This window comes from Colias eurytheme, chromosome 19, assembly GCF_061535395.1.
Source record: "Colias eurytheme isolate Ceu_HAF_F1 chromosome 19, ilColEury1 Martin Lab GWU primary, whole genome shotgun sequence".
NCBI classification, from domain to species: Eukaryota; Metazoa; Arthropoda; class Insecta; order Lepidoptera; family Pieridae; genus Colias; species Colias eurytheme.
This window is the reverse complement of record NC_142998.1, coordinates 5,045,916-5,071,963: the sequence shown is the minus strand read 5'-3', so window position 1 is coordinate 5,071,963 and position 26,048 is coordinate 5,045,916. Positions and strand designations below refer to the sequence as shown.

At 31.0% G+C, this 26,048-nt stretch overlaps 1 protein-coding gene across 3 annotated transcripts in view; it reads right to left on the bottom strand.

Moving 5' to 3' along the window:
- Positions 1-24,191, bottom strand: part of LOC149900145 (zwei Ig domain protein zig-8-like) — a 32,069-nt gene extending 7,878 nt beyond the window's left edge. The window contains exons 1-5 of one of the 3 annotated variants that reach the window (XM_090113076.1): positions 23,996-24,191; positions 15,537-15,793; positions 11,340-11,476; positions 1,645-1,855; positions 1,093-1,192 (exon numbers count right to left, since the gene is read on the bottom strand). In XM_090113076.1, coding sequence (XP_089969202.1) covers positions 1,093-1,192; positions 1,645-1,855; positions 11,340-11,476; positions 15,537-15,576 — 488 coding nt within the window. In that variant the 5' untranslated portion in view covers positions 15,577-15,793; positions 23,996-24,191. The remainder of the gene's footprint in view (positions 1-1,092; positions 1,193-1,644; positions 1,856-11,339; positions 11,477-15,536; positions 15,794-23,995) is intronic. The other 2 variants (XM_090113075.1, XM_090113077.1) reach the window with 2 other exon arrangements.
- Positions 24,192-26,048: the final 1,857 nt, after the last annotated feature.

Here is a 26,048-nt window from a genome sequence, read left to right as displayed (position 1 = left end):
TTGCTCTAGAATGATTTAGTTAAATGACATTTTTTTTTATAGTTTATAAAACACCACAACTCTTGATTTTTTTTATTTTTATATAATAATCAATACACAATTTATTAATGAATGGTCGCTTAAAAGATCAGTGATATTGTTTTCCTGTCAAATGTTTTTCATTTTAAAAAGATCATGTTCGTTCGTGGTAAAGTTAAAGGTCAAAAGGTGAACTAGCATTAAGTTCATTTTATAAACATCTACTTACCGGTGTAATAATGGAATACCACTTAAGATTTTGACGTTTTATTTTTTTTATAAATGTCCAAAGCGATTATCGCCCTTTTGAAATGAAATTTAATCAAAACTAGGTCATTGAAGGTTGGGATATTTGCTGTTGTCTGCAAAATTGTTTAGCTATTCCAGGAATGATTCATGAGATGATACGAATCAACACTGAAAAAAAATCGTACAGGCTACATTCTTGGGACTTGACAGCAATTTCATAACTATAACTTTTATCAAGATCACTAGAAGTTTAAATAAAAAATGAAAAACTAAACGGTTTTGATCGCTATGAACAATTTTGAATTTGAGCAAACTTTTACAAAAATAAAAAGTTGTTGTAAATTCGTTCCTCAACTTTGGTTCCTACAATGTTGACTAACGGCCCGATCGATACTTTTTGTTTGTGTTGAAACGATAACTCGATATAATATAAATACGATGAACTTTTAGCGTGTAAACTGCGTAAAATATATTTATTATCAATATTTTTTACGTTTAAATAATTAAATTATATTTTGCAAATATTTTTTTGTTTATGAAATAAAGGCTGCACACAAGTAATACAATACAATACAATACAATACTGCTGTATACAATTAACACTTCAAGCGTGTTTATTTTTTTAAGCACTCCAATAGCAAGAAAAACAGCGACAAACATTTCCTATCAAATAAGCTAATGGTATATCCCTATTACACTATTTGCTCAGTATACCTATACCTTACATTGCGAATTTAATGAGACATGTTTCTCTCCTAATACAACAGTATTGGGGTACGGTGAACTTAGTAAATGACGGAGGTTTGACGTTTAATCTGCACTTACCTCGGCGGATCAGGGGCGTATTTCGCGACGCAAGTGAGATTGATGTCTGAACCCGCCCTGACGAATAGCTCTGGTCCTGATAGGATTTCAGCCTTCGACACTGTTGGCAAACAGGTTATTGATCTTTACTTTGGCAAGCCGTTTAGATAGGAAGGGGAATGTGTCTCTAAAATTTTACGGCTTTTGCAAAGGCTTTGGAAAAGCGTATTAATATCATTGGCGGGCAGGATGTCGGGCAATCGATTATCATCATATTATAGCACGGAGATTTTCATAATAAATGACGCTCTGTGTTTTTTAATAAAATAAACAGTGTTTGAGAAATGCATTCACAATTAGATAATTAAATAGTGATGATGAAATTGAAAATGATAAGTCTAAAACGGTTTATTATAAATAATATTTACACTAATTACTAGTTAATTAGGGAATAATTCAATGTAATTTTCACTAATACCTACTAAAAAAATCGCCACCACTTGATTACTGCATATCTATTTATATGCTCGTACTAGTTATTTGGAACTGCTTATATTCTTTGAAAAAGCTTACCAACAACAGTAAGCCGAAAGGACAAGCTAATCTTCGGTTCCGTGGACACTTGGCACTCATATACCCCTGAATCCCGCGGCTGCGCAGGCGACACCCGCAGCGTCCACTCGTCAGAGCCGTCCGCGTGGAGCGCAGCGAAGCGAGCGTCACTGCTGTATGTGTGGACCCCTACGGTTAGAATGTGCAAGTCACGTTTGCGTATCCATGACACCTGGAACAAAAGGAAGCTATATTTTATACTTGAATGACAATTTAACAATGTATATAATGATCATAAAGATCGTACTAAATTTCATATTTATCAAAATTTGCCATTAATTCGGCTTTTATCTTTCAAAGAATATCTAACTGACGCTTTTATACTACATAATAATATGTATTTAGAAAGAAAGAAAGAAAGAAAAAACGTTTATTTAATGACACATAGCCTCACACGTACATAATGAAAAACAATTTATACAATACGTATATTTCATTAAGCTATAATTTCGTAACTTTTGTTTATTGAATTGTAGTCAAATTGTAGTATGAAACGCAAGGTACAAATTACAACATACATCTTTTCAGAGAGAGTAGATATGTGAAAAGTCTCATAAATATAAAGCAGACTAGATGTTACGTTTATAGCTTTCGGACATAGCCTTCGCGCGCGTTGACTTAAACTTAACAAATTATATATTAAAACCTTCCTCGAGAACCTCGCGAGTAGACGGTGGGACTGTGGGACACGGCGGAGGAATTTGTTTTATGATAATATGTAATGTAGTGAATTCGACTGAGAATGATGAGATGAGATGAGAATTGCGATCTTCTTAATTTGAAATCAATTGCTAAAAGATCTATTTCCAAAGCATTGAGATAATATTACTACCTACGTATGGAGGAGACACCACGAACGAAATCTGTGCGCCATTTTTTGCTCTAAGTTTTAATAAATATTATCTAGTTAGGTACTTACCGATGAAAAGTTATGTTAGTCACTTTTCCGTATTATTTGTATTATTTGTGCAATATCGTAACACACACGAAGGCATATTTGATGCGTTTCACTTTAAAACAAATAAAAAATGAGTGTGCAGTTAAGCCATATGGCTTATGTTGAGCGAAACATAAGTGACGTAGGCGGTGTCGTCTCCATATGTATATCTCAATGTTCTAAAGCAATATAATTATAGTATATGTCTTGAATAAAATGTAAAAGAACTTCCAGCCGTTCCCCCAATACTTTCAAGATACAAAAAAATCAAAGCCTTTGTTCATGCGGATATTGGAATTTGGAACATAGATACATAAATTCGTTTATAAGGTAAATCTGTCATATTGCATATAGATATTAAGTATGATTTGTTCTTTCAACACGTAACACATTTTAAGGTCGAATTTATTCATACGTGAAAAAGGTTTACGAACAGAAGGCATGATTGATTTGATAAAGAACAAATACAATGTATGAAATGTGTCTGAGTTTGTAAGGTGCTTATGCGAAGCGGAGATAAGCTGATCAGCCAAAGAGCACATAAATATGTCAGATGGATGATTACAGTACAGAAGTCTCTTCAGAAATCATAATATGGTTATATTGCTAAGTGAAGTGCTTTTTTATGGATAATAAAATTATACCGATACACTGGTAAATTAAATTTAGCACAAGATGACTCCAGACACTTATTCCAATTTGTTTATTCTTGGAAATCGAAAATATTAATTTTGTAAGTATTTATTAACTTTAATGAAACAATAGGAATATTCGTCTTGTCCAAAGTTTCAATATTTATTTATGGTATTTATTTCGATACAACTTTGGTCCTCTTGTTTTTGAAAGTGAGGGCTTCGTATACTTATTAATGAAGATAGATTGTGATTAATCGCACTCGTAAATCTAACATAATTTTGAGTTAATGCTTCACTAACACGCTTAATACTAATTTCATTAATTGATATAATCTTAACTTGAAGTGCTGATTTTATCATTTATGCAGAATTGACATTAATTAATTCCAACTATACACCACCTTATTATACTTTCTTACATATATGATAAAACAATGTATGTTTATTCAAAAACACAAATATGTAGATACTAGGTAATAACGACATTCAAACTGAATATAGGCGGATTTGCATATTTAAAGTCCATTTCATCAGCACTGCCGACAGGCATTAATAACAGCATTCACTGCCACTCTCAACTCTGAAAATTCATTTGAAGCTGATTACGCACACAAAAGTAAAAAGCAACTCAGCAAAGCAATTGCTGACCTATTTTCCAATTCTTCAATTTATAGCACCGTATCGAGAGTTCTAGTAGATTTATATTTGCTACGTTTTGCTGCGGGGCTTAAAAAGTTTCTTTGCGTTTAAAAGCTTGGCGGCGCGGCGACGGAACTAACTGGATATAACGGCATATCCCCAACTATTCTTTCGTTCCGCACTAAAGTTTTTATAGGTCAAGCCTAGATCAGTCCGGATTAAATTCATTGTGGAAAAGCGAGGACGGTGCCGACAATGCATTTTTATTACTCCGCGATTTTTTTAATTTAATTACTACAGGATTTCAATGTGTAAAAAGTTCCAAATTTGCATGTGTACTACCTCTCTTTATTGCTATGTATTTTATTAGATCACAAGACATGAATTATGTTACAATAGCAAGCTGTTGTTACGCCTAGACTTGTGGCCTAGATATATATAGACTCATATTATATTTAAGCAGAATACGGTTTGCAGTTCCTCTGTTCCTAAATTTGAGCTGGAATTATTATTTCCATTCTGAATAATACGCTTCTGAAAGTGTGTTTCTTTGTCACACCTGTTGCATTTAGATACTTGTAGTTTCTTGTCTAGCCAGCTGAACATTTTGTCGAATAGAATTTCTAACATCATTATTCTGAGAAAACCCAATGGTCTAAATGGAAAACTGAGAATGTAAGTATGTGTGTATATATATCAAACTCAATGTTTCAACCTTATCCCTTTTTAAATTCATATCAAAGCCAATAATTCACTGAACGAGCTTTAGTCGATTTTTGGTGTCCTCATAAAATCATAGCGCTTGTAGATACGTGAATCGGAGCAATCTGCGACAGAAATGACTCAGCCCTTTAATAGCAATCTAGTTTCATTCAACGCGAGGCCGCATTGGTGCAATAAGACTTACATTGGTGAGTTCACAATAGCAAACTGTATTTCAATATATAATCCAAGGAGCTTAACAAGAGTAAAGAACAATTTCAAGTTTCCACTCTTTGTTTCTAACTTTCGCAACAAATTAGATTGTTTACGGTACCTGCTATCCTCATTTAAAATCTTTCTTTAGGTACATTTGCAACGTTCTTTCCAAGATTATTCTGTTTTGAATATTTATAAATAAAATGTTGTGGAGTGAATTTTATATTTACTACTCAAAGAAACCAAGATTAAAATCGAGAATACTACGTTTTACAAAAGCTTTTTAATAAGCAACGTTTTCGAATCAGAGGTTATTCTGATGCACTATTATTATTTATTGTTTGTATTGTACCAATGTTACACGCAGATCAAGTCCCTATTGTTATACTCTATAAAGAAATTATTATTCATATAACAAAAACAAAAATACAATTTAAACATATTGAACTAACATATAAATACTAAACAAACCGTTGATCGGACGTGTTGCATATTTTTAATAGAACACATCATTTTCATTCTACATATTTGTACATATAATTATGTTACCGGAAATGCATTAAATATACAAATTCTAGGAAATGTGTATAATTCCGATACCATTTAGGAAATGTATAAAATATGTTTTTAAAAACTATTTAATGCATAGATATCCTTTTTTTTTATAAAAGGAAGATTCCTAGATATCCTAGGAAATGTACATAATTTTCCTCGAAATTGTATATAATTTCAATATCGTATTAGGAAATATATAAAGTAAATGCTTTATGTAATAAAACAATGTTGTTATTTTTTATTATATCACTTATTGAGATAATCGGGTTACAGTCATAACGTAAAATAATAATAATATGTTCATATAATCTTTCTTATTAACATTTCTAAAATCTATTAACTTTTAACATAAGTATCACAAAATTCTTTTAAAATCAAATTTTCATTTAGCAAGTAATCAGTCCCCTCGTCCCGCTGTCCCCGCGTACCTTCCAATATCTAAAATCTTTTACATTTCCAATTGCTATTTAGGAAATGTTTAATGTTTAATGTTTCCTAGATTTCCTAGGAAATGTGTAATGTGTACGTATAAAATAATTTATTTCACACATTTGTGATTTTAGGAATTAGATACATTTCCTAGGAATTGTATTCAATGACGGATTCCATACATTTCCGTTAACATATTATACACTATCCAATATATCGTATATCAATGTAATTGAGAATATATATAAACAAATTGCTATATAAAATTATTTTCTATATAAAATAGTAAATTGACATAATTGTTCCACTTTAATAAATTCATATTACTTGTTTAAACGAACAAACTGGAACAACCTCCGAAATAAATAATTACATAATACAATACAATTTTAATTCATTTCATAAATTAAGTATTTCATACATAAATATTTATTTTAAACATAATATTGGAAATATTGTTATCATTCCTTCAATATTTATTATATGTTTCCATTGTGATTTTCAAGGTTTATAATATTATAATTGCAATATATTGTGCCAGTTTAAGCGTAATAATCGTTTCAAATATCTGATAATACAAAATCAAGATATTAAATAAAAGCAACATTAATCATAGAGCTATTTATATTATGTTTATAATCATTAACGTCATAATAGGTAACAATAATTGATTGGAATATCGTTTGATATTCACCCATCAATCACATAGAACACTTATATCTTCTTATCTTCTTTATATATAAAAATGAATCGCAAAATGTGTTGGTAAGCGCATAACTCGAGAACGGCTGAACCGATTTCGATAATTCTTTTTTTATTATGTTCCTTGAAGTACGAGGATGGTTTTTATGTAGAGAAAACGTAAATATGTACCACGGGCGAAGCCGGGGCGGACCGCTAGTTACAAATATAAGTTTAGGTATATTTATTTCGAAATATGTATTTAAGCAACAAGATAATAAAATTTATCGATTGACGATAAGGTTGAGCAAACCCCGTAGCCTTGCCAATTTAGATATTAGAACCTAAAAGTTTACAATTTGTTCCAAGAACGATGTTAAGTTATGATTTTAAGACTGTATTGCGATGATTTACATTCAAAGGCTTTGTTTGATTGATCCTTTTGAAAATACAAATATCAGGAAGTATTGATTCAATTGAAAAACTATTTTTGTGTAGGGAATCCTTTATAACGTAGAATCTATTCTTTACACCGTAGAAAATGCGCTTATAAATAATCTGCTAAGCTAATAAGTAGAGTACACAGAATTAAATATTTAATATAGATTTTCATGAATAAACATGAAGTAACAATTTAAATGAGAAAATTATTGGCATTGTATAAAATAAATAGAGTAGTAGTTATCATAATACATTTCTCTGTAAGTGTGTAAATGTAATTTTTTTTATAACTCTGTAATGTTTGAGAAAAATAAGGCAATAATATTGCCCATAGAGCTATTTTCAATTTCTATGTTCAATACAAAAATATTATAATAAATTATTTCTTCTTTATTTTTTACAACTGAACGCTGTATTGATTTGGACAATTAATAGAGTAGTAGTTATCATAATACATTTCTCTGTAAGTGTGTAAATGTAAATTTATTTATAACTCTGTAATGTTTGAGAAAAATAAGGCAATAATATTGCCTATAGAGCTATTTTCAATTTCTATGTTCAATACAAAAATATTATAATAAATTATTTCTTCTTTATTTTTTACAACTGAACGCTGTATTGATTTGGACAATTAATTGTTTGTTACATAAAAATCTTTGAGTTAGTTCAAAGACCTTATTAAATATTTTGTGAAAGCCCTTGTTGCATATTTTATTTGGGCAATATCATTTTGATAATTTTTAGTAGTATTTTGATATAAGTATGTGAAATATATTGCATAGGCTGGAATGCCCCTTCTATATGTTCTGTATGCTAGCGTTAGATAGATATTGTCATCTTTTCTTTTTTCTCCTGGCGAAACATCTCATTCCCGTGAGAATTTTCTTTGACCACGCGAGCCAAACCGCGGGCGAACAGTAAAATAATATACGTACCTACGTTGTTTTTCGGTTTAATGTACCTACTTACGAAAAGGTTTCTAACGTTTTTTAAAGAATACCCCCTAAAATTACTTATGAATTACAACGCACTTACGCTACACTGTTTTGTATCAATGAAATAGACAGATAGTAGTGCAGAAAGTGTAGAACAAAAGAGTAGGTTCTCGGAGATCTTTTCATTTTGTGGTTTTGAACTGTGGTAAGCGTCAGGCCGACCCCTTGACATCAGATGACCCATTTCACTCTTATTGAATAAAAATGTAGTGCTTAACCTTCACCTAAAAAATCGGCAGTCAAATCTACTGACTTAAAAGTGCTTAAAACGACGTAGTTGTTAAATGGTACCTATGGCCATTAGAGAGTTCAAAAGCCATTTAAAAACTAAATGATAGCTAAAATTATATTTCTTTTTGTAAATCAACAAACAACAGACAACTCATTCTAGAAACAACGATAAAAGAAAGTTCTCTTTGTCTAGATACTTTAAAATTCCAATTGCAAACAGTGTTGTTCCCTTTTTTAGAAAGGTTTTATTGTTGCTGTGGAGCCTTTAATGTTAGCAGCTGCAACCGTCTTATACAATTCTTTCTCACATAGAATTTAAAATATGTACGGACGGATTTATATGGAACTTCCATATCTTATCATAAAAGCAGCATGAATTATTGCATATACGAGAAATAGAAATAAACGTGAGATGAATCACATGTTTTTTTGCATCCGTTTATTTTGTTATTCTTTTATTTATTTGTGTTTTTATTAATATAAAAACTTACATTAGTTGATAATTATATATCAATTATGAAAAGCCTAGCCATAGGCACTAAAGCTTTCTGAATCCTTATCATGACCTTTCTTATATTGATATAAAAGTATACCTACATAATATTATATGGAATCATTAATATTGAACAGCGACTAGAACGCAGTAACAAGGTTGATTCACTCAGAGCACAGATGGTCTGAATAATAATATTATTACATATTATGTATTGTCGTCTTACTGCAACATACAGGTGAACCAACCAAAACTGGGACGAACAGATGCTTTGAGCTTGTAGTTAATAATGGATTTTTAACAAAGGTTATATGGAATCTTTAAGATGACTTCTTATTATATTTATTATTTTCCTAATATATGCGGAAATTAAGTATTTAGTCGGCACCAAATTGGCAATAAAGATTTGTAATTCTGTAAGAAGTTGGCACTTGATTTATTTTCAATAATGCTCAGTCAGACGGCTAATAATAAAATAATTGTGCAGGAACTCTATCTGCCATATTGGAAAGAAACGTGGGATAATCCATACTAATATCGAGAGATCACTCTTTAGTGATAAGGCCGCCCTCTGTGCTAGTTTAGCTATAATTTTTAGTTTTAAGTAATTTGTATAACTAGCATAGTAAAGTGTTATAAATAAAATAAAATAAATAATATTATAAATGCGAAAGTAACTCTGTCTGTCTGTCTGTTACTCAATCACGCCTAAACTACTGAACCAATTTGCATGAAATTTGGTATGGAGATATTTTGATACCAGAGAATGGACATAGGCTACTTTTTATTGCGAAATATGTACCACGGGCGAAGCCGAGGCGGACCTCTAGTATATATAAATTGCTTACAAGGCGTGGGCGATGTGAGAATATTATTAGATTTTTCTTTAGTCTGTAGGGCGGACTAATGATGAGCTTTTTTCACTCAATATATTATTTCTATTCCTATTAGGTACTCAATCAATATAAAAATGCGACGTAATATTTTCTAGCGAACCAAAGAAAATATTATTCACATTAATGTTTTAGATATGTATATGACAAGCGTTTGTACGATTTCCATATAATTGCATGAATGTTAATCGTTAATACCTATTGAGAGAATTATACCTAAACCACCTAAACACAATTTATGCTGTATTGAAATCAAGTTTATCATATTGAATAAAAGTTGCACACATCGGAACATAAGAAATTATATCCAAAATATAAGGAATCATATTTTGACGTCTATACAAATTTTCTTTTTCCACGTAGCCCAATATAACAAAAGATCGTTTGAGCAACAAAGCGGAGAGGTATGCATATATGTAGTTTCGCGAACGGCATGCAATAGATCAAAGTTAGAAACACATAGCTATTCGTATAACTTTCACTATAAATTGGTTTTGAAGTGCACTTTCAAAAGTAACTCTAAATTGTGCAATAGATACCAAGCAACGATGAGTAAATTATATAGAGTTTTAAAACTAAACGTTGAGAATAACATTCAATAAAAATGTCTTTGTTATGAGCTTATACCATTATTAATAAGAGTCGACTTGAATTCTATTAATTTTATACAATATTTGTCCATTGTGTTTAACACTTAACCTTTTTCATATAAATTTTTGGAAAAGATTAACCAAATACTGTTGTAGGTTTCACATTTTAAAAATATTTCTCCCTAAAACTAAAAACGAAAAAGCCATTAAAGATTTGTTTTCAGCACAAAAGCGAGCACAAAAACAAATCTATCATTTTCACATCGAAAAACAGTTATGATATTCCCGAACAAAATACAAATTCATTTCAATATTTCGTATTCATTCAAGCAATACGGTCTCAGTGGAATAAAGTTCATTTCATCGGCCACTATCAACAAATAACATCGATAGAGAGCTTAAGCCTAACCACCTGAAGTCACGACCGTAAGTCATTTATTAAAGTCCAAAATAGATTTAACACCCGTATGAAATATTGCCGCACATAACTTTGTAATTATGCCTGTAACTGACTCGATAAGGAAACTTATTAAACCATGTAGAGTTTAATTAACAAGCGATTGTTGTCGGTTGAATTTTTATTTCGATTAGTTAAATTTTTATTCCGTCCAATGGGATTGTTATAAAGCTAGTCTTTAAAGCTTATCAATTTTATTATTATGTAGTAAAATAATACGGTTGTAGAATTTCAGCCTCTCCTGTGTTACGTTTTTAAAACAACCTGCGTAAAATTAATTAAAGTTTGTTTTTTATAGTTACTTGTTTTTCCACATGGGCTTGATTTTTTTAGTAATATGATAGAAATGTTTTATCTATTTAAGAAACAATTATTACTATTATCGTGAACCAATTATAACAAACAGAAAGCCCACACAATGTGCTTATTAATCTGATCGGTATCACAGAGAATATAGAACCTTTAACTGTTATTACTGAACGTTTAAAAATAAAATTTTATATTTATTAATGAATTTGATACGAATTTTCGTTAATTAAGAACTTAAAATATGAATATAATTTAAATTTAATATCGGACAGTAAAAGTACTATACAACTTTCTAATTTCTTATTGATGCATATTAATTTTCATATCATCTTATACCTAAATATGACAATATATTTCCTAATAACGCTCATAATAAATAAACTCTTCAGTGACAACCCTATTGCGAAATGCACATAATATTATGATACGAAATAGAAACAAAACAATTCATACCGCTCTGTCAGCAAGGTTGCGCACTCTACAATGCAGATAGGCGGGCTGCCCCACGGCGGCGGTCGCCTCTCGCCTCGTCGTGTTGTCGAAGTACGGCTGCCCTAGAGGCTCCCAGCCTCCGCCGCCTGCTGTCACACCTGTCCACAAGTTAACACACTGTTGTAACATATCACGAGCCTTGACTGCTTTGAAAACTGTTACTTCAATGGTCCTGTTTACAAACGCAGGGGATTGATTGACACAATGTAGTGCCCTGATTTAATGGTTATTTTTCTCATCTTAGAGATAATTGTTTGTGTGTATTTTCTGTATGAATGTGTCTAAATAAAAATTGTCTATCAATAAAAGTTATACGCTTTCGTAAAATAAACCTACCTTCGACTAAGGAGGAAGAATGGAAATTTGCTTTTGAAAGGCCTGTAACACAACATTTTATTTACATAGCACGTCGGTTAACGCTCAAAAGTGCCGAAATAAAAAATAACGGGACGTGACGGGAAACAAAATACATTTTATCGTCACCGGGGATCGCCTTAATGGAGGCTTTCGGACAAATTCGGCTAAGGGTGAAATCATATTTGCCCCAAATTTTGGTTAGACCTGTCCACATTATGACTCAACAGCAAGGATTACTGCCCGATGAATTTAGATTTAATGGATATTTAATTTTAAGCTGTTTATGAATATAATCACCATAATATTATGTAGTGGATGATTTTCTAGTACAATGCGCAAATTTATTAAAACAAACATCACTGTTTGCTGTTATCCCAACTGGGACCTTTAACAATATCAATAAAGATTATCGAATAAGATAAACAAATGCTATATGTCCCTGCTCACCTAATAGAGGATTCATGTATAAGTATATATTTCATGAGCTATACTTTAATACCTGTGTAGATACATAGGTACATAAAGTTTTCAATTAAGCATGTTAGAATATAAAATAACAAATAGCTACAGTTGAAGTTATCAGCGACAATACAAGTAAGTAATTTCATTTTAATCCCGCAACAAAGAATCACCGTGAATAGAAAGGCGTTTAGTAATGATGGTAAAAATTATACTTATACACGCACACGGTTACTCGTTGAATTGTTTTTAGTTTTTTACCGTACACGAATATTACAATAAGTGTTTAATTGTAACGATTCAACAACTTTCTCAATTAAAATTTTTAATAAGTACCTACACCGTAATTCAAATATCAGATTTTTTTATATCAAGACGAAAATAATCCACGAATTTCAAGTAATATGTATAAAAATAACAACGCTTTAAATAAAATTCCAACAAAGCAACATAATTTTAATCGAGAAAGCACTAAGGAAACACGACTGGTTTTCATTAAAAACTTGGCCCGCATGTAAATAAATGAAAACTACTTGAATTAATTTGTACGTTATTATAAAACCAAACAATATTTGCGTAATCTGAACACATTGTGTGCTTTCTGTTTCCATAGTAAATGTTGTTTTATATTTGCGGTTAATAAATGCATTAAGCTTAATTTGCTTTTTAATTTATGACACATCTGATACGATTTGTAATATATATTTGGTTATGTGTTATTATTTTCAATTCGAATGTTTCAGAAATTTTAATGAGTGGTTGTTTTATACGAAGGCTATAATTTTAACTTAATAGCATCGTAATTCAATGTGGGGGTTTTAAATCAGCTAACATAGGTTGTAAAGCTTTTAAAAATAACCATTGCGTATATTTTCACTTTTAATTACACTTGATGGCAATCTTTGATATTTTACCAAAAAAGGGTACAATGCTTTCTTTACACTTTGGGCAATACAATAATATTTTAGTAAGAAATGGCTACCTATAGATCTTATATATTAACTTGCATTTAACATACAGAAACATAATATAAAAATTTTGTTTACAGAAGCATTTTAGACTAAGCTTTGCATCTAGTGAACGAAAAATTGTCTGCCCATAAAAGTAATGGATACAAGGACTATAACTATTATTGAGATAGTCAGAGGTAAGCCTTTTACGGGTTATCGTTATTATCTCGTTTTCCTTTTTATCTTTCACCAGTAAAACTTTATTTCTCATACATTCTGTTTCATTGCATAGGGTAATATTAATTTTTATAACCTAACTATTGTTTGCCATGTAAGGCAGCGTGAGAACATAGCCGGACGGCGCCAACTCTACGCGCCATAAAGATTTCGTCTCCAAAATATATACCGATGCTTTTGATTTGAAATACAGTAATTAGTTTATGATCACCGATATATGGTTTACGATAGATGATAATTTATATATCTACTTAAAATATATATTTTTGAGTTTTTTCAGTAGTTCTGAAAATAGCTTGTAAATTTGTTTTATAGGCCTAAGTGATATCTATAGTATCTGAAGAACGTTTACCGGGTTCGATAGGTATTCTGTATGTACAGACGTGTATGTAAATATGTATTATGTTAAATAATAGAAAGGTAGCTATTTATTTATTCCAACAATTATAAAATAACACAGTAAAAGTTGTAGGTCCTGACCTAGCACCATATTTATATGGAACGCGAGTGTGCTTGTAACTGTCAAGACTATTTAAAAAGGTTAAGTTTTACGTAAATGGAATGTATGTGATTTATTTGATTTTAAAAATCCTTTAGCTGTTTTTATTTAAACAGTATTATGATGCTTTAAACGGGTTTACTTTAATATTTGTGTGTGTTTTTAAAGTGAAACTTTTATTACATCGTCTCAAACTTTTTGGTCTGTGTAGCGCATGTCGCGTGTATCGCGGCTGCCGAGTAGGTATACCTACTCGGCAGCCGCGATACACGCGACATGCGCTACACAAAGCAGTGTTCGGAACCGTTCGAACAGTTTCACTTTTACCGTGGTTTCATAAAACCACACAACATTTTTTTTTAAATGTTAATTTGTAGAAAATATTTACATGGTAACTTTTCCTGTCTGTTTCTGAATTTTCATTTCTAACATAATTTATATGAAAGACACCTTTGTTGTGCTATAATTTCCTATTGATGTGTGCGAGTAAAAAAAGTAAAATAGTAAGATGTGAAAGGGTTGTTTAAGTAACAGGCCTCCAAATGTGTATAGGTACTCCGATAAATAATTCATAGATATTCTAGAATACTACAATAGGTGCTGACCAATTACGTAACGATTAAGATAAAGAGGGATGAATGATTCAGTGTTCAAACTAAAAACCAATTTCTATATCAATTTTAATTTGTGTTTGTTTTATTCTTATATATAAAAATGAATCGCAAAATGTGTTGGTAAGCGCATAACTCGAGAACGGCTGAACCGATTTCGATGATTCTTTTTTTATTATATTTCTTGAAGTACGAGGATGGTTTTTATGTAGAGAAAACGTAAATATGTACCACGGGCGAAGCTGGGGCGGACCGCTAGTAGTTTTATATTTTTACTAGATCGTAGTAAAGAAAATTCCCATGAGAATGAGATATTATACCGCGGTAAATATATAAAGCACTCTATAATATATATACCTCATAGCCACAAAATATATGTATACACAGATACTATAAAATGGCACTTGGAAGAGAAATACAAACACTTTTTCGTATTTTAAATATTAAGACCAGTAAGGAAGTAAAAATTTTACTAACGATGCTTAGATAATTAATTTATATATTACTAATATTATAAAGAGGAAAGGTTTGTATGTATGTATGTATGTATGTATGGTTTTCACGCATAAACTACTGGACCGATTTTGATGAAATTTGGCACAGATAATCTTTAGACCCTGAGAAAGAACATAGGCTACCTTTTATTGCGAAATATGTACCACGGGTGAAGCCGGGGCGGACCGCTAGTATATTATAAAGGCGAAAGTTTGTAAGGATGTATGGATGTTTGTCACTCTTTCACGTAAAAACTACTGAACCGATTACAATGAAATTTAGCACACATATAGAGGGTAACTTGGATTAACACATAGGATAGTTTTTATCCCGGAAATCCCACGGGAACGGGAACTATGCGGGTTTTCCTTTGCAAACGCGGGCGAAGCCGCGGGCGGAAATCTAGTTAATTTATAATTCTACGTACTAAATATTCTCCTTACAAAAGTAGGTACCCTGTTTTTCCGTTGTAGAGCAACACTATTCCACTTCTACATGACAACTCTATTTCATATTCAAAACGTATATTAAATAAGAAAATGAAACTTACCAAACAATATGAAAATACAGCTGAGCTTCGCCGCCCACATTGCGTAATGCTTGCACTTTCACATTATGCGTCCACTAAAATATATGAAAACACTTCACAACATCCACTTGAACTCGGCATAATTCAGTGTTCACGGCAGTTTGTTTTTCGCATTGCAGCGTCACTCGTCACTTCAAATGTTTATGAACTTGCTGTTGATTAAACAATTTCCTTTTACCACTTTATCCACATTTATTGGCACAGTTCTTTTCTAAAACCTGTTTTTAAAAATTAATTGTTATAACATGTAGTGCTTTCACTCAATAAAAAGAAATTTGCGTATAAAATAAAACCTTCAAAGTATAAGTGAACGAAACCTTTATATTTTTATTTTATGTCTTACTTCAAAATCGACAATAAACCTGTTCTGTGAAGTGAAAAATGAGTGTCCTATTTTCATACACTGATAAGATCTTAAATGACTTTGTAATGTTTTTAACCTTCAGCCCTCGCTTTTACTTCTAATTTGGGCGTAACAAAATATTTTCTTTTTGATTTAAAAGCGACTTGTATGGATAAATAGTTGATTCTCAAAATTGATAAATCCATGCAAATCTCACGTTTAGTTCCCTGTGGGTAATTAATTCTCTTTGACGTAATGTGCTTACCGACCTTTCATTCTAATTAATTAAAGGGCATGTTAATCCAATAAAATCACGGCTGAGTACAAATTGGCTGAAAATTAGTTTGTGACAAGAACTTTTAGCATAGCATCCTAGTTAATGGACGTCCGACACGCTTTGTCCGACCTTTATTTTGATGTAATACTATTGTAATATACTATGACCTTACGAAAACAAAAAGGTAATGGTGTACAACATGAAAAAATTCTTATTTTACTTTAATATGTCGGAGAAAAACTCAGTAAACAATGCTACATTCAGTATTTACTTTACCTAGTATAATGAAAGCACTTAGTCGCATAATTAAATGTTAGCATGTCGTTTGTTCAGAGAAGCAATAAATTCTTCACTATTTTATCAGTACGACTTGTTTAAATGTATTTCTTTTTTAGTTTAATCTCCTTACTTGTCGTGATTGAATTTATTCCTTTATTTTTTGAACTAGGTCATTGTTACCTTATTCTAGTAGCTGGTAAATACTAAGATGATCAACCTATATATTTTTCTGTTAAGGACCAAAAAATGCTCTTAGTATAAAGAGTACATTATAACAAGGTCTAATACCTTTAACCATTCATTCTTTGATGTTCTTTTCATGGTTAGGCTCCCTGAAACGTATATAGTTTTTAGTGAAACTCTTTCGTTCTTTCCTTTCAGGAAGTAAAAGGATTTGTTATTACATCTTATTTGCTTTAGCGGGTTTGTCGTATTTAATATGTAAAAATGCATTGAGCCACATTTGAGTTAAATATACTAAAATACTATATCCAAAATAAAAGAAAGGAGTCGAGGCGAACAGCTAGTTATACAAAAAATAATCTTACCAATGGAATATAAATATTACTTATATGACATATCATAATTATTAACAATGATTAATGGTCTGATAAATTTAATTGTATTAATATAATATGAACTGCTTAAATATCGTTAAATCATTCATTAGTCATTTTATCTATTGTATCGATGATTGATGATATTTCATTAATGTAGTCCTTTGTATGTTACATTTAATCTAGGACATTAATTCTGGCTATAGAACAGGCTTCCATTTAGTCCATTATTCAAATTCAGAAGTGTAACTCAAACAAACCATTATTTTTAATATAATATTACTTAGCTTTTACCGTGTCAAATCTACATGTTTTATCATGCGTGAATATTATATCTACAACTCTAAAGTTTTATTATTTTATTGTTCAGTTCGCAAAATATTCCTTGAATCTGTAAAGTCTTAATACCTGAAAGAGTATCGATTCAGATAAATAAACAAAGTAAATTCTACATTTGTATAAGTGCAATAAACTGCTGTTATTGTGATAGCGTAGGGATAGATCACAAATATAGATTTCTTTGAAATCTATCGGATATAGGTATTGAAGGTTGTTCCGGGCTCGAGTTCCGAGTTTGATTTCCTTACTAACTCCGAGGTGAAGAAGGAATCTGGGTTTATCATCCATTCAGTTTGCATTTGAAAGGACGGTGGCTCTTTTGTCGGAAGTTATCTAGTTTATGATATTCAAATTTGACGTTGAGTGGAATTGAATTCATTTGGTCTGCTATACATAGAATAGCAGAAAATGACCAACATCTAGTTAACAGGTAATAAATGCAGAATTTCCAATACATCCACTTGCCAACGTTCGCCCCTCAACAAACGAATTAAAACGTAACCTGCATTCTACATAGAGCTATCGAGATATAGCTTAACACTGAATATGTATTAATGAAAATCCGTACATACGAAAAAAAATTGTTCCAGCATTTGGATAAACGAAATGTTGGTTGTTACACAAAAAAGTCGAACGCGGAATTTTTGCCCCGAGAGAGCAGGTGAGCTTTTAACGTGGGCGCACGGTGGCAACATTACTTTATCGAATTTGAATATTTTGTTTTATCAGCTCCGGCCGACCTGAAACGAAGTTTGTTTAAACGGTAATACAATTATTCACAGCTTTTTGCGAAATTACTGTTTTGGTATTTATTTGTTCAAATATTTAAATATTAACAAGCTTTTACAAATATTAATATTCTATAGGATGAAAATTGCTCTATTTATATGTAAAATTTGCCATTATTTTATTTCATAATTCATTAACATTCACCCATTAGTTTTTATTATTAAAAAATGTTTATAATAATATCTTCAAATTCAATTCGCTACTAAAAATACATCTGAACCAAGTAGAGACCATCGTAACAGTAGAGTTGTAGCGGTTCGTCGAGCTTCAAATAAAGTATGTTACGTTTGCTTCATTTAACAGAGTCTCGTCTTGGAATAATTTAGAAGAGTGAAATATGTGACTAAAATAATAATGCTATGTTAACGAGGAACCAAAAAAGTCACTTATCTAAGTAATATAATTAACGGTAAAGCGAATCTATTACTAAACTATTCCCTCAAGTAACATAAACGGATCTCCAAACACGAAATTTACTCTTCTCATATATGGGGCGTTATCGATCTACAAACACTAAACAGTCTTTACACTTCCCATACGTATGTGTAAGCAACGCCTTTGACCTGCGAGTGTCTATACTAACTTACACTACAGTACCTTTTCAACCTAATTGAAATGCTGTGGCTAACAATTCTTGCTCCAATATCGCTGTGTGGTTTTGATTAGCACACCTTTACCCGCAAATGCTTTAAATCACCCATAATGATTCTATGACAAGCTTTTGAATATAATTTTAAACATGGTAATTGTCAAGTCCCATTTGATACATGTGTTACTTCAAATTATGTGGGGATTTGGCCCGTTTTTCACGTCCCAATGACGTTATAAAATTATATATAATATCTACAGAAACTTTTTCGTATACCGTACCTTAAAAACAACTTTGAAGAAAATAAGTCAATTTAACAAATATAGGACACGATTTTATAAATATAATATAGACAAATTAAGACTTCAATTCCAGACTCATCGCAGTGAAGTTAATTGGGCTATCTCTGTTTTAATTTCGTTTGATAAAAGGTTATTTATTTGACGTTTTCAATGTTAATTGCTTCCAGCAATTATTATCATCAAAGAACAATATTTTCTCGTTAATGAGATATTACTGTAAAATCTAAATACCTAAATGTATCATAATGTGTTTCGTTTTTCTCTTTAACAAAATTTAGTACTTATGATTTCCAACTAGGACTAGAATTATCTGCTAGTTGAAATTCGACCTTACGACATAAACGTAAGATCTCACATAAACTGCCAAAAAATCGACTAATCGGCTTTGTAACACAAAAATACCTATAGTAGTTATTTTGGGGTAGTGAGCTTTTTAAAATATTTAACACTACAGAATTGTATATTTTAAAGTACATGAGTATTAGTGCTTACGGAATTAAACTACCTCAAACGTGAACGTCGATTAGATAATGATGTGGTAAAATATTTATATGTTTAAAAAGAACAAAAAAATAATGCTTGACGATTGGAAGTGAAGTGAAGTGAGAAAGGAGTATTTCCTTTTAAAATTGATTTTTAAGACGGCTTAAATCACGGCTTATTTATTTTCCAATGTAAATCCTTAGTGTAAATCTTACTTCATAAAATACTCCGAGTTTTAATATGAAATAAAAATGCTATGTAAATATTTTCTTTCTGAATCTCTTTAACCTTCTAAAATTAGAATTAAAATCTTTATACTGAAATTTTCAACGTGCCCTCGCTTTTGGAGTGAAATATTTGTATCAAAGAGCCTGTTGTATTTGTGCTTTAAGAACATTTGTAAAGATTTACTTTTAGGTATTTTACTAGATATTATGTAAAATGACGCGCAAATTGGGTCAGGCTTCGAGACACCTTCTATTAAAAGTTATTGATATGGAAGAGAGGGTCTTCTGATACAGATTTTCTTTTAGATTCACTAAGACGACCCTTTTACCGTAGATTTGAATTGTCCTAAATTAGTTACGGAATACGGAGACATAAACCTAGTTTTCTTTTAAACTCCGTAAGTTGCTACCGTTCATATAAATTTTGAATTGTCCTGTACTATTTATCGTAGAGTCCAAAATAATCTTAGGAAATTTTTGTAATTGTTTGTCATTTAGATAATATTTTAGTAAAATACTAACAATTATTAAGGTGATGACCTGACTCTTCTATATGGACGTAAATATTTACACTACATGCAATATTTAAGTGGGTTATCACTGAGGAGGGTAAATAAGGTTATCAATTCTTAACTAATAATATTTATTGGACTCTATTTCGACTTTGTTTATTACTAAAGTTAAGAAGATATATTCAGGGCCTTTAACATATTAAAATTTACTATTCAATCGAAATTGGTAAAAGAGAATTGATTATATTATTATCACATGTAATGAAAGATCGTTCACTTCAACTGGGAGATAATTGAATTATAACCTAGTATCGTTCTCTATAAGTGGCTATTACTAATTGATACCTTTCTCTTGAGAATTGAAATGAAAATGAAAAAGAGAACATTAATATTTTATTAACTCGAGATGTTTTTCGATTCAATACCTATTTTGGCTTGGCATTATTGCTACTTGATAGAAACTTTACTGACCGCGGGTGCCGCGAGGCTTTCAAATTTCAACGTAATAATATTGGGGAAAAAATAATTGTATTTAATATACATAATTAGTACAACGGCTATCAGGTTAACGTATTACTAGTGAACTTGATTATTTTTAATATTCTGAAAATAAATTATTTAGAACAAGAGCGTAGTAACAAAACTTCTGAACTCAATTGGAAATCCAATGTTAATATAGTCTATGTACCTAATATAAGATTATGTTCCTATAAGTTCAATAAAATACCTATCTGTGTTATCAAGTTATCAATATAATATGTAATGTATAACTAAATTAAATATAGAGATAAATCTATTCTTAATATTATAAAGCTGAAGAGTTTATGAGCTAGTTCGTAATATGTGTATAAAATATAGTGATAAATAATAAACAATTTTCCTAACAGATTTGTGGTTTAGGAACAAGCATGAAAACCTCATTTACTGGTCGCCAAATCGTTTTCCCCTGTATTAGAATTTAGACTCTATAAGGCCATAAATTACACAAAATAATAGATTGATTTATCCAATAGTTAATAACTAGTAACTTAGTCTATTTTTTATACCGATATTTCTACAGGATTACACATTAGGATTAAAAGGAAAAAATCATTCAAGCGCGCGGGTGAAATTACGAGGCGCAGCTAGTCTTGAAATAAAATTTAATTTGAAAACTCAAATATAATTAAAACTGATGATGTCCATTTGTACTGGAATAAATGAATATTAAGAATTACATCCATTATTTAAAGCCGATCCTTTGTTGAGCTAGTTATTCGAACGAGCCGGATAAATGTATTTATAAATAAACTAGCGACCCGCCCCGGCTTCGCACGGGTGCAATGGCGGCCGGCTGGTACCGCCGCAAACGCTACGTCCCGCAATTTTTAAATCTGTAATATCTTCGAAAATATTCACTTAAATCATACGGTGTAAAGGGCCATATAGATCTATATTAAATGAACAATGTATTCAAGGTATTTAATTGGTTAAGGATTAATGCTGTATTGGTTAAAATCGCTTCGAAAATTAACGATTATTTGTCGTAAAAAGTAAATGACATAAAAAAAGTTTTTGTGGGTTATCCATGGTTATCCATAAGAGATAGACATATACCATCACGGACTTTTCTGTAGACCTTTTCAATGTGAACAATACTTAGTACATTATTTTGATAAAACTCGTAGGGTTCAGCTTGCGTTTGCAATGTAAGCGGAAAAAATGTAATTATTTACGACATCACATTAGTAACCTCAAAAATAACAATACTTCTCCACTATTTAATAGATGTTATTATACATATAAACCTTCCTCTTGAATCACTCTATCTATTAAAAAAAACCGCATCCAATCATCCGTTGCGTAGTTTCAAAGATTTAAGCGTACAAAGGGACATAGGGACAGAGAAAGCGACTTTGTTTTATACTATGTAGTGAAGACAGAACATAAAGTACTTTTAGGGACCTTTAATTAAAAATAGACTAAGTATCGTTAATTAATCAAAACGTATTGCAAACTTGAGCTACGGTGGAAAAGTCGATAATGTAGTTCAAATATAAACAAGTGATTACTAGGAAATGCTAATTATCTAGCGTACATATCAGTATCAATTAGCCGTTGAGAAATCTTAAAGCGATTTCGTTTTTAACGTCAATTCGCTATTGCGAGTATAGATTCTCATACATGTTTAATTTTTAAATGAAATCTGTTCCATATAGTATCGAAATAATAATTAAGCAATAACAACTTTGCTGACTATGTTAATTAGGAAACTATTTGTTGTACACGTTCTTTTTTCTCAATACTTTTGAAATTTAATGATTTGAAGATTAAATTTCCATTCAAATTCATAGCTGTATAATGTATATATTTGTTATCCATAATCATAGTCAGGCCGTTGTGCTCTCAGTACAGGGACGCAGCCTCCTCTCTTAGGAGGTTTAGGCTTACCAAGTGCCGATCGGCATATATCTTCGAATTTTTCTTTCTTCAAATTGTAAAAGAACAATTTGATTATTTGCAAGCACGTTTAGTCTCCTCCAAACATTAACTAAAAGCCGGAAATAGTAACAACTGAGCTACCACGCTTTTGTTCTCAAATCATTTTAAAGCATTCACAATATAGTAATCTATCGACCTTTATGTCGAGAATATTGAAACATTTAGCTAATATTACCGTATTCATTGAATACAATATATAAATAATAGTTCAACTCTTTGTTAGAGATTTAACAATAGCAGCTGGTAATTTATATTTTTAACGCCTACAGCTATAAAGCATTACTTGTCTATTAAATCTTTTTAGATTCCTTTGAAAATAATTGAGGAGTCATAATACTAGCCTACGTAAGATGTTTAATGTTCATAAATCACTTAGGTAAATCTTCAACAATAATTAAATAATTTGATAGTGCTTCATTAATTATGACATGATGTCATGTCTCGGTATTGTGGCAAATAGATATTTGCCACAATACCGAGACTGAACCGCATTCAAAAAAGTTTATAATTTTTATATCCTCAATTCCTCATATCACAAAAGGCATACAATACATCATCAAAAAGTTGTAGAAAGGTTTTGTTGAACTTTCCGAAAAACCAACCCATTTCAACGTTTCAAACGGAACGTACAAAGTGGTAACAGAACAAAGTAAAATTGTTCAAACAATTAATTATCTGATCTTTTATTTCAAGGGGATCATCCGATAATTAATATTCATAAACATCCAAACAACGTTTCATGAACCGACAATGTATGCCATCTTATATAAAACGGTTGAAGCTAATTCAAAAGATTTCAAGATAGGCAATATAAAATGTTCAACCATAGTGAAGCTTCTTACTAATTTAATATGCAAATAAGAGGTAATTCTAGACCTTTTTTAACTTAAGTAAAAATAAACATTTTAAGCACGCGGACGCCTTTAAAAAGATTATCAGTAAGTACCGGAGGAACAGAATTAAATTAAACAGGGTCCGGTTCCAACAAAAAATTTCATTGAAAAAAAAAATACGCCTTGAAATCATTCCGTAATGTAAGATGTAGGTTGATATTCATTTATTCAAATATTGAAAGTGCTGCTAATATTTCACAAAAAAATCAGAAAATAATTAGTAAATTATAAACGAGCCAGACATTTAAATCTGGCTAATAGCTTTATTTTATTAAATAGATATTATTCATAAAAAATGATAATTAGGTAAATTATTTTAAATCAGTTTATAATTAAACTAAAAGTATACAAACGTTTTGAAATTCAGAATAGCAAAACTCCTTGTGCGAAACTTTTAAACTTCACTGAACTGTCACTGAGGAAGCACTTTTTAAATTATGAAAATTTGTTTACGAGTGATGCGCGCGAAATTAGCGGAGGCGGACGTAGCGCGGCCCGATCTTAGCAGCGAACTGGAGTGCTGCCGCCGGCTGGCGATGTGGCGCGTCTGTACATGCGCACTTACAATCCTTTGCCTTGAGCCCATTGTGAAATTTGCCGCTGTAAGCTTTCCCGCATTGGCTGAAGATAAATTTGATGATACAGCCGGGCCATCTCAGTTTTAACTGTACCGCTATCACTTCATAATACCGGCTGATACTATTTGATGGCGCATAACATAGAAATTAGCAGTATAACATTGACATTTTGTTGCTCCAAGTAGCCGTAACAATACTATAAAATTTTTAGGAGAGAGTTTTACCAAATCCATCTAAAAAGGAAATGATCGAGAGAGATAAGGTCATTTGCATAATTCACCATTAATAAATAAATAGATGAATAAATAATTCATTTAACTTCTTAATAAAAGTAAGATAAATCAACACATTTAGATAAAAGTAAATAGTCCTAATTTATATAGGTACATTCGAAGATAGAGTTTAAAAAAAATACAAAGTACGTTGCTCTTAAACAAATGTAACGAAAAAAAGGATTTTGAGAATTTAGAAAACCTTTTCGGTAAATTTAAATTTGAAGGGAAAGCTGTGACCGTATATTTGTAAAGTGAATTGGATAATATGTCTTGGCTCGGTGACGTTATTCGCATAGACAATACGAAAGAAAGCCGACTTTTGTCAGTGGGTTTTGGTATATTTCGCTTTCGACGAGAAATGAAAATAAATAAATGTTAAGTATAACAGACGGGCTTTTTCAAGAATATATTGATCGTAGCATGTTGTCTTAATGTTATCATAACTGAAATATATACTACTTACATTTAACCTTGGAAGATGACATGATCTATAAAATGTTATACCTATAATAAGCCTATTTCTTATATATATTTTTTTAAATTTTTTGCTCAATTTCCTGGTTAATATTTATCCAGCAATAGTAAAAATTTGATAAAGTTCCATATCGGATATTTTATAATTTAATATAGATTGTAGCAACAATTTTGTGACCTTTCGCCCACGGCTATAGCGGTAGGCTATGATAAATTTTTAATATATGAAACAAACTTATAATTATGGAATATTGGACAATGGATATGTACCTACTTCATAGAATGTAATATTATAGTTAACAGAAATTTGAAGATAATACTAATAGGTATTTTAATGAGAAACTCAACTATTTTCAATTCGAGTAGGTGGAGAAGTTTTTAGCAGAAATATTTTTCCTCTTTTACTTTTATTAAGTAGGCAAATCTTCTTGGAAGAATAAATATAATCTAACCATCTGAGATCATTATTTTTATATCCATCTGAAGTAAATGGAAGATTGTGATCATTCATGTCCCCGTTAATAATCGCTAATGTCTTAAAAAAACACTGAATCGTCAGTAGATATATAATGCCTGTGTATGAGTCAATTACTCTAACAACTGAATTGTTGGGAGATTATGAAATGAAGCCCATGTATATTTCTCTAACTATACGATATGATAGTAGATACCTACAAGTAACAAGTTATAGTGTACGAACAGGCCGAACACGCTGTTTGTCTTAGGCGATGTAATAAGTTACGTCGGTACATGGTAATTCCAGGTAGGCAGGTTATATAACCCGATATCTCGTAAACAGATTAATGCCACCCCGTCTCCCGGCAGCTTGACTTAATGCCCTCATGAAAATAGCGACACCCCCTCTTAGCTATAACAATTTTATTATTCGGTGTCGCTAGATATTGTGAACTATAGTGATTATTTCGCCTCGATAATAATAAATATCTAGGCTCTATGTCACTTGAGAATAAAATATAATTATAATAGTTGTATAATTTTTAAAGATTGTTATGCAAGAAATTATTAGTATTGTAACCTCTTCGTGTGACCTATAAAATAAAGCAACAATTTTCAA